The sequence below is a fragment of the Martes martes genome (assembly GCF_963455335.1).
Source record: "Martes martes genome assembly, chromosome: 16".
NCBI lineage: Eukaryota > Metazoa > Chordata > Mammalia > Carnivora > Mustelidae > Martes > Martes martes.
Window position 1 is genome coordinate 42985277 of NC_137904.1, and position 9812 is coordinate 42995088.

Here is a 9812-nt window from a genome sequence, read left to right on the forward strand (position 1 = left end):
CCTGCCACTCACACCCGCATCTTTGACACTCTGACACACTTACTCACATAGACTCACACACACTCATGCCACACGAACCCCCCCCCCCACACACACACAAGCTCCTTAGCTACAGGCACCACAGGGCCCCGGCACTTATACACTCCCTGGCATGATGACTGACACGTGTCCTCCCACACACACCCGCTCTTTCACACTCTCTGGCTCTCTAGGACACCCCCATTCACAGCGTGACATGCTGGTGGTAGTTTCTCGAGGACCTCCCAGGCCTCCTCGCGAAACTCCAAGGACCCAGGCCACGAAGGGGTTAAAGCCAGAGTCCTGTCTCCCCGCTACCCCTCTTCTACCCCCCCCAACGGCCCCCCCCCGCCCCGCCCCCGGCCCGCCCCGGCCTCCCCCCCATTATCCTCCCCGCTGGACTCCATCAATAATGCAGCTTCAAGTTCTCGGGAGACGGCAGGGGGCCCCCAGCCCGCTCCCCAGGTCCTGGCTCACACTCCGCACCCCCCTCCCAGCCCGCCGAGAACACGGTTCTCGGCGCTCATTGGCCACTTCCCGCTGAGCCCTCCCACCCAGCCCCCGGGCGCCAGTCCCAGGCGGAGGGGACGGGCCGGGGACCCCAAGGCTGGGGCCAGAGGGTAAGACCTGGAGGGACAGAGCAAGGCTGAGACAGAGGCGCAGGCAGAGGAAGGGAGGGAGAGAGAGGAAGGCGGAGACACCCACGGAGACCCTCGGGGAGAGCGAGGGAAGGAGGGAGAGGCGAGACTCGGGGAGAGGGGCAGAGACCCGGAGCGGGCTAGCCGGGAGCCCAGGCTGCAGGCGCCCGGGGACCAGCGCGGCCGGCGCGGCTGGCGAGCCCGAGAGCCGAGAGTCGGGGGCGCTCGGAGCCGGCGCGACCCCCTCCCGCTCGCGCGCCCTCCCCTCGCCGCGCGCGGTATTTTTATCTGAGCGTGAGCCGCTCGCCTCCCCCTCGCCGCGCACAGCCAGCGCTCGCCGCCGCGCCCGGAGCAGCGCGGGGAAGCCGAGTCCGGACCGCAGCCCGGGACCCCGAGACCCCGAGACCCCCAGCCCCGCCGGCCACCCCGCCCGCCATGGACCCCAAGGACCGCAAGAAGATCCAGTTCTCGGTGCCTGCGCCCCCCAGCCAGCTAGACCCCCGCCAGGTGGAGATGGTAAGGGGACCGGGCCCCACCCCCGGCAGCGCCCCCCAACACACCCCGGGCTCCTCTGGCGGCGGGGCGCTCCCGGGGCCGCACCGGCTTGGGGGTGGGAGGCGACGGGAGCGGCTCGGGCCGTCTCGGATACGCGGGGGCGCGGGGCAGCGCGTGAAGTTCGCTGAGGACTCCGGCAACTTTTTCCCCCGGCCGCAGACTGCTGGGCGGCGAGCGTTGGGGGGCCTGGCGGTTCCGGGCCAACCCCGGGCGGGGAGACTGTGCTTTCTTTGGACCCTGCACGGTGTCCTCCTGACCGAGGCTGCCCCGGGGACCGCGGCGCCTTGGCCCCAGCCGGAGTCGATCGGAAGTGAGACGCGTGGTGCCCTGACCCAGGGTACAGAACGGGCCTCCGCCTTGCAGGTCCTGGGCTCTGCCGCCCCTCTGGTCCCACCGTGTATGCCTGGGCCGGGCCGCCAGAGCCTTGTTCTGACCTCCTTCTGCTGTCGGGCCCTACCCAGAGCCATAACGTGGGGTTGGGGGGCACCAGTCATCACAGAAGCCAGACCCCTTCACAGAGTACTGAGTTCTCTGGAGAGCCTTCCTGGGGGTCGAGCTGCCTGCAGTAGTGGTGGGAGTGGACAGAGGAGAAGAGGGCCTCCGCTCCCCCCCCCCCCGGAAAAAAGTAGCGTGTTCACTTGTTGCTGAGCTGCGACTGACACCCAGCAGAGCAGTGAGAGTGGAGCCAAGTCATTCTGGGGGGAGAGGGGAGGCCATAGGGGGAAGGGGAGGGCTGGGTCCTGGGTCTAAGCAGCTTTGGATCTGGAGGGCAGTTTGGAGAGCTGGGCAGGGGGGGCGGTGGCAGTTTCAGCTTCATTCACCTGGTTCTCTTTGTGCATTTCCCTGGAGCTTGGAGAGGACCTAATTAACTGACAGTTGGTCTGATTGCCAAGCTGGGGGGGCAGGTACTGGGAGTGCTCAGTGCCCCCCCCCACCGCACCCTCTCACTCTTCAGCTTGCCTCATGTACCAAGGAGGGCAACTTTTTGTTTTTTTATGAGCACTGGGCCAAGAGTTTCAGCCTGAGAGACACTGCTAGAGAGACCCAGACGCAGCCTTCCAGGGACGCCTCCCCAACCGGGTGGGTCTGGGGTTCAGGCCCACACCTGAGCCTCAGTGTGGGGTTGCAGGTGTCTGCCTTGCCCAGACTCAGCCTCCCTCTGTGGCGGGATCCGGTTTCTTTGGAGCCCTTGAGCTGACCTTAGGGGGGTGGGGACAGGTGGGTGCCACAGCCCACAGGGCATCTCCCACAGCCAGCTTCTGGTTCCTGAGGATTGACATCTGGAAAAGCAGGAGAGGACAGGCCTCCTTGAAAGTGAAGGTGGAAAGGGAGATGCCCATTCTGGAGGAGCCATGGAGTGGGACAAGCATGGACTAGGAGTCAGCAATGGGCTTTTCTTCTTTCTCTGCCACTGCGAGCTGGGTGGCCTTGAGCTCTTAGCTCTTGGAGCCCTGGGTTTTCACCTCTAAAATGAGGGGGTTGGGTGAACTATAGAGTTCCTTTAAGCTCTGACAGTCTTTGATTCAAAGGCACCCTGGGGATTTCAAAGCACTGTTCCCTGCGGCCTGTGGAGGGGGGGTGCAGGTGTCTGTCCTGCTCCCCTCCCCCTCGCCCCACCTCTTTCTCCATCTCCTTAGATCCGGCGCAGGAGGCCAACCCCTGCTATGCTGTTCCGGCTCTCAGAGCACTCCTCGCCAGGTGGGCCCTTCCCCGCTGCCCCAGCCCTTGCCCCACCCTAGCTCTGATACCTTCTCAGGGCCCTTGCCAAAGTCCCAAGAGTAGGAGACGGAGCAGAAGATGAGGGGGAGGGGGTGAGGTCTAGGACCCCAACTCTGCTGGGTTCATTTATTGCCCAGGCACCTTCCAACACCCAGAAGGAAAGGGCACACTTTCCCTTTCCCCAGAGCTTGAGCCTTTGGGGAAAGTAATTCAGATTCTCTTTCTCTCTTCCCTTTCCTCCCCGTCTTCTCTCTTCTTCCCTCGGTATCCCTTGGTTCATTCATGGCCTCCCTCAGAGGAGGAGGCCTCCCCTCACCAGGTGAGTTTCCAGGGGCCCCCGGGGGCCCTTTGTGGTGGGCTGGACAGGATTCCTCCCAACTAACACAGGGTGACTCGCAGAGGACACATTAGCATATCCACTGGCACCTTGGTAAGAGGGCCTGGTGCCAGGGTCCCACTGGTACAGACTTCCGAGTCCTTGTCTCTCCTCTGCTCAGACTCGGGCTGGGCCTCCAGAACCCTGGATTCTGCCCTGAGCCAGACCACAACTTATGGAAGACACCCCCCTCCCCAAAAGCAACAGGGCAGCCTGGCTGGACCAGAGCAGTTGTGGGTGGCCTGGGCTGCCAGGGTGGGGTGGAATGGAGGAGGAGTAAAGGGAGGGGGCCTCTGGTGAGCCTGTTTAACCTGGCACTTACCCCAGCAGAGAGCCTCAGGAGAGGGGCACCACCTCAAGTCGAAGAGACCCAACCCATGTGCCTACACACCCCCCTCGCTGAAAGGTACTATCCCCCCATCCATCAGTCCGGTTGGCTCCTTCACCCTCCCGGGAACAGGCTGACACTGGGGGAGGGAGGTGAAATGTTGAGCTTTTGTCAATGGGGAGGGATTGTCTTGTACCCCAACCGCTACTCAGGGACCAGATCTTTCTTAACTCGACCTTGTAAAGAAGGGGCTCAGGGTCTGGAAGGAGTGGCTGAGGGCCTCCAAATCAGGTTGTGGGGTTGAAAGAAAAGAGGGGACTGGCCTGAAATAACAAGTATCATCAACATAAAGAGATACAGCTCTCTACCTCCTCTTTGCAAACGTGTGCCAGACCACCTGTCGGGGGCCCCCACCCCGGATCTCCCCCCCAACCATGACCTTTTCCAGGTGCAGCCCTTGCTCCCCTCTCCCACTGGAAGAGCATTTGCAAGGTCAGCAGACTGGTTCCTTCTTGGTCCTGCTTCTCCCTTCTACATTAAAACACAAGTCATTCCTAGAGCACACACTTAGAGAACACCTAGTGTGTGCCAGGCCTCACAGGTGGGCACTGGGCAAAATGGGAGGAGTCAGATTTGACCCTCACCCTCCTGGGGCTTTTCGCCTCAAAGGGTGGTGGGCGAGTTACAGAGGAGAGGAAGGTTAAGCCTGGATTTGAAGGATGAGTTGGGATTCCACAGGCAGTCAAGGCGTGGAAAGGCATTCTAGGAAGAGGAAAGGAAATGTGCACAGGGGAGGCGGTGTGAAATCGCAGGGAGTCTTTAGAGTCCGTCTGGAGACTTGGCTTCTCACAGGAAAACCGGGGAACCTATACCTGGAGGAGAGGGCTTGGAGCTGGGGGCCTGGGGAAGGTCTTCCTAACTTAGCCAAAGAATGCCTTCCCACCCCCATCTCAGCTCTGGCCTGAGGCTCTTCCTGCCTGGCCAGCCCCCTCCTTCCACAGAGGGAGGAGAACGGAAGGGTGTGCTGAGAGCTCCCTCTGGGGTAGGTTTAATGAGTTCCCAGCACCAGCCAAGGTCAACAGGTGCACCTGTCAGCCTACCCGTCTTCCTGTCTGCCAGGGTTAGGAGCAGAGAAGAGAGGGTGGGAGGAGAAGGGAGAGGGGCAAGGGCATTTTCTCTTCCCCAGGACAGAAAGAGGAAGGGACAGCATGTGGTCAGTGGGTACAGCACCAGGAAGGACTTCCCACCTGAGCGATGTGGGGGAAGGCCAGCCCCTGAAGGAGGGATGAGGGAGGTGGTGGCATCTTCTCAGGAGAGAAAAGAAGGTCTCTCTCTCCTCCCTACTCTGGGCTGGGGAGGACCGAGTGGATGTGAGGGGCGAGAACTGTGCCTTGGACTCTTGGTCATGAGCATGGGCCAGAAGGCTGGGGTGAAGAGGATAGGGCCCATGGACTTCCCGAGCACCCTGCAAGGGCTAGAAATGGGCTCCCCCTCACTGCTCCTTTGGGCCACCCCTTAGCAGGGTCTGTGTTGGGAGAGGCAGGGCATTCTGGGGGCTGTGCTGGAGACCGTCTAGCTTTGAAAGGGGAGCTTGGGTTGGGCCCCAGACTTGGAGTCCAGGGCCCCAGAAATGGGGACAGACAGAGAAGAAGACAGCCGAGGGCAAGGGGGAGACCTCAGAGAGCCCCGAGAGGCACAAGGGGAGGCGAGGTGCGAGGGAGGCTCACGGGGCGCCAGCACGGGTGGGCTCCGCATACCCATTGTCACTGTGGCTCAGGAACTAAACTCTCCTCCCCCGACTGGGGGAGAGGGCGGTTGCTGGAGCAGCCACCTCCTCTCCGCCCTTCCCCCCAACCCTCAGAGGACCCTTCTGTACCTGGAGGGCCCTATTTTGCAGGCTTTAGCTCCTTTCCAGGCAAGGGGAAGCTCCTGGCAGTGTTGGGGGTTTGTAAGGGGAGAAGCTGAGGGTTTCCAGGGGAGGGTGGACAACACCAGGTCTTGGCTTGAGGGGGACTCTCCAAGGCCAGGCTCTCACTTGGCTCAAGGTGATGCTGTGCCGCGTCCCCAAGGCCAGGGCAGGGCGATCTATTGCATTTTTATTGCCTGGGTAGTTTGCCCAGAGCCCGCGGGAGGCACTGGGCTGGGAGCCTGGGGCAGGGTGGGGCAGCGGGCCCACACAATGCGCCCTCTGTGCCTGTCCCAAGTTGGCAGGAGTGTGGTGCCCTGTTCATTGCACCGGAGGTTTCCAGCCTGGCCCTCCTGCTCTGGGCTTTCTGAGGGGAGGGGCTGCCTGCTACCGGAGAATGAGCTGTAGCAACCCCAGCCCCTAGCTGGTCAGCATACTGTCTGTGAGCTGTGAGGTCTGCTACCCAAGGGCTCTGAAGTCTCCCCCTACCGTTCCCCCCCCCAAGTCCCCCTGCTGCCTCTGCCCCAGCCACTCCTCATAGCGTCCCCTCAACCCCTGCCAGTCCCCCAGAATCCCCCAGCCCTGGCCCCTTTCTCCTAAGCCCCTGGGCCTTTACATCTTTTGGAAACTTCTCCTCAGCTGCCCACACTGTTCCTTTCCTATCCCAGCAGGCCTTGGTGGTGTTGGGGGGGTGGGTGGTGTTTGCTGATTTCTAGGTCACCACAGAGGGAGCTGGAAGCTTGGGGATGTGGGTCAAGATTGTGGGGGCTGCGTCTGAGCACGCCACATCCCCAGGCACTAACTTGACTGGCTGTAGACTGTTCTGTCCTCAGTCTCCGAATTGTTCCCAGCTCAGCACCTGGGGCAGAGATGTGTGGAGTGGCACCTCTGACAGGGGCAGTGCCAGGAGGTGGGGACCAAGCCCAGCAGGATCGGGGTAGGCAATGAGCCCTAGGCAGTCTGGACCCTCCACTAGAAACTGAGAGGGACAAAGCCCACAGGTCCTGGGCCTTCCGGCCGGGGCTGTAACTAGTGGACACAGTCTCCAGTACCGGGTCCTTGGAGAAGCAAGCACCCCAGCCACGGAATGTTAAGCTGCTGCTCTACCTGCCTGGTCTTGTCTGGCTTGGCACCCTGTGGTTCTGGGGGGGGCCCCCTGGTGCCAGCCTCCAAGGAGGTCTGCCTCACAGGACAGCTTAGGAGCCAAGCGCAATTAAGGGTCTACCCCCTGCTGCTTCTGTCCGGTCTGGCCACCAGCAAGACTGACCTGTGACCTTTAGCTTTTGAACTAGACCCCTGAGCGAGTTAGCCATGCACCAGGCCACGTGCCTCTCTAGTGCCATGGGCCCCTGGTCGGCCTGGCTCACCCCTGCCTTCCCGGGGCCCCATGTACCAGCCGTGCAGCGCATTGCTGAGTCGCACCTGCAGTCCATCAGCAACCTGGGCGAGAACCAGGCCTCTGAGGAGGAAGATGAGCTGGGGGAGCTGCGGGAGCTGGGCTACCCAAGAGAGGAAGACGAGGAGGAGGAGGAGGATGATGACGAAGAGGAGGAAGAGGAGGAGGACAGCCAGGCTGAAATCCTGAAGAGTAGCAGGGGGCCTGGTAAGCTGAGGGGGTGGGGAAGCCTGGTGGGGTCCTCCCTGAGTGTCCTGGGGCACCCCTCCCAGTTCACAGCTTTTCACACATGTAAACCGCCTTCGCACGGCAAGGGCCTCCCCATCCTCCCACCCACAAGGTGCTCTACCGGATACCTGGGCTGCTCCCATCCTGACCCAGTCCCTCTCCTGATCAAGTCGTCCCCAGTAATTCCTCTCTTCCCTAAGGATTACGGCAAGGCCACATGAGGTTTGAGGCTAGACCCAAGAAAAGACTTCCCGTCCATGGCCGTGAGGGACTACAGTAGATGCAGGGATAGAAAACTAAGAGGGTCCAATGTCCCCATTTCCTGCATTTTTAAACGTAGGATGTGGTTTCTGCTGGGAGGCAAAGAGCGGGTTCCTAAGTCCTCCCCAGGAGGCTGTTTCTCCCCCTTTTATTTCCTGGGCTAGGGTGAGGGGGTGGGGGTGGTGGTGAGAGGGTGCCCTCTAGTGTCTAGTTGGAGAATCTGGGATTCAAGAACAACCTAGCCTTCTGCGTTTCAACTCCCAACTGCGGGGCAAGAGAGGGGTCCAGAAGGGACCTAAGACCTACACAAAAAACCTCAGAGTTAGAGGCCCCAGACCCAGAAATCTCCACCAAGGGTCCCAAGGCCCAGAGAATTCCTAGACAGAAAGATCTCTGCCCCTCCCATAGCTGTGTTTTCCATGCTTAGCTGTGGAAAGCTGTGCCCTATCTATCCCTCCCGGTGCATTATTTATGGGGATGAGAAACAGTCGACCACCCCTGCTTGCAGTGTCCAGCCCTTGCACCCAAACAAAATGGCTTGGACCTCCTCTGCATCTCTGGCAGTGGGGGATCAACACTGGAGCAAAAGCTTCAGGTAGAAGTTGAGTGAACTCCCCCGTGAGACCCTTAGGACAGGTCGAGAGGAAGCAAGAGGAGACGCTTTCCTCTGGAAAAGCAGCAGGGCAGAGGGTCAAATGACAAGATTACCAAGGAGAGATATTGATCACCACCACTCCCGGAGTGCCGGTTTGGTCTGGTCAGCATATTAACTATCCTCTTATTTAAGATAATCTACGCAATTTCCTTCTCACCGTCCCCTTCAGAGAGGTAGTAACTGACTTGTCGAACTCACATAGCTAGTCACTGGGACCGCATTCTTGGTCCAGCGTTCTCTCCATCTTACCAGAATGCCCTCAGAAAGCTTAGCCTCAGCCATCAGACAGGCTCAGCTCAGGCTCCAGAAGGGCTGCTAAAGGATACTTAGAGTCTGTGTTTTTAATCCCTTCATTCCCATTCCCAGCTGGGCAGAAGACAGCTTGTGGCCAGGGTCTGGAAGGACCCTGGGAGCGCCCACCCCCTCTGGATGAGCCCCAGAGAGATGGAAGCTCCAAGGAACAAGTGGAAGACCTGGCACTAAATGGTGACGCTTGGTGGTGGCGGATGGGGAGGAGGGGCTGCGATTTTTTGTGGGCGTGGCCAAGCCCTGACTCTCTCCGCTTGCCTTGCAGAGCCTGGGGAGGAGCCACAGCGCCCCGCCCACCCTGAGCCCGGCACATAGGCAACCGTCCTCGCGTCGCTCAGAAGGAAGTGGAGGGGGCATTGCTGTTCCCCAGAAACCCGCTCTGTCCCCACCCTATTCGGTATCCTTCCCCCTCACTCGCTAGGGCTGTGGCTTCTGATTTCTAGAAGACTTAAGGCTGGTCTGTGTTTGCTTGTTTGCCCACCTTTGGCTGATGCCCAGAGTCCCTGGGCACTTGCTGCCTGATGCCTACCCCTGCCAGTCATTCCCCCATTTACCCAGAGGGAGGCGGGATGTGAGAGAGTTTGCAGTGGATAATCCAGTAAGGGTGGGGGGCAAAGGTTTATCCTTCACAATTCTACTCCCCAGACCCTTCTCCTGGGCACAGGAAACCCACAGGGCAGGACCCTAAGATCTGGGGAAAGAGGGTACTGAGAACCTGTAGGTGCCCTTAGACCCTTCTCCATCCCCTCTCCTATGGGGGATTTCAAGTTACCACCCCTCTCTGGCTTCTACCAGGGCCCAGGATTCAGGCATCCTTCTCCTCAACCTCAACATTTTGGAAATCTTCCCTTTATCACCCTGCTCCCCAGCCTGGGTGCCTGGAAGATGGACTAGCAGAGGCTGCTTTGTTGCGTTTTGTTTGTGCTTTGATGCCAGGAATGCCGCCTAGTATATGTCCTTAGGGGGGCGCACGGTGGGGAAGTCAGGTTCTCCTTGTCCTCCAGCTGCTCTGCCCCCTTCCCCTCGTCCCTGACTCCAGGCCTGAACCACTCCTGTGCCGTAATAAATAAATCTTTGTAAATAACCGTGCTGAGACTTCTCTCTCAGGGAAAAGGAGAGGGAGGAGGGGGAAACGGGTTCCCCTATGTGGAAGACCTGGTGGGTAGCCACCTCGACCCTAGTGTCCGGTCCTCTAGTCTGGATCTTTCCTGCAGATAAGTTCAGAGCACTCTTTGGAAGGACCACAGAAGTACCCTAGGATCCTGCTAGGGGTGGCTGAACGAGGCAGGGAGGGAAAAGAACTCTCAAGAGTAAGTGGGTTTCTCTAAAGGGACCTGTCCGCCAGTCCCAAAAGCTTCCCCTCGGTTAGTTCCCCCTTTTTCCCCACAGTGCCAGGCCTCTGTGGCCCAACAATGATGATGAT

General features: G+C 60.1%; 1 protein-coding gene across 2 annotated transcripts; it reads left to right on the forward strand.

Moving 5' to 3' along the window:
* Nucleotides 1-618: 618 nt before the first annotated feature.
* PPP1R1B (protein phosphatase 1 regulatory inhibitor subunit 1B) lies at nt 619-9467 on the forward strand. 2 transcript variants are annotated; one of them, XM_080826763.1, is made up of 7 exons: nt 619-638; nt 984-1172; nt 2849-2923; nt 3634-3712; nt 6937-7143; nt 8447-8566; nt 8655-9467. In XM_080826763.1, exons 2-7 carry the CDS (start codon nt 1092-1094, stop codon nt 8702-8704), a joined length of 612 nt encoding a protein of 203 aa, XP_080682889.1. In that variant the 5' UTR covers nt 619-638; nt 984-1091; the 3' UTR covers nt 8705-9467. The 2 variants fall into 2 exon arrangements, with proteins under 2 accessions (XP_080682889.1, XP_080682888.1); XM_080826762.1 differs by lacking the exon at nt 619-638 and adding an exon at nt 3227-3249 and having other exon boundaries at nt 669-1172; nt 2849-2909.
* Nucleotides 9468-9812: the final 345 nt, after the last annotated feature.

Bases quoted from the DNA above. Each gene is read 5' to 3' on its own strand.
- PPP1R1B (XM_080826762.1), top strand. From the start codon at position 1,092: ATGGACCCCAAGGACCGCAAGAAGATCCAGTTCTCGGTGCCTGCGCCC. The intron at 3,250-3,633 runs GTGAGTTTCCAG...CACTTACCCCAG, and splicing joins AGGAGGCCTCCCCTCACCAG to CAGAGAGCCTCAGGAGAGGG. The intron at 7,144-8,446 runs GTAAGCTGAGGG...TCCCATTCCCAG, and splicing joins GAAGAGTAGCAGGGGGCCTG to CTGGGCAGAAGACAGCTTGT.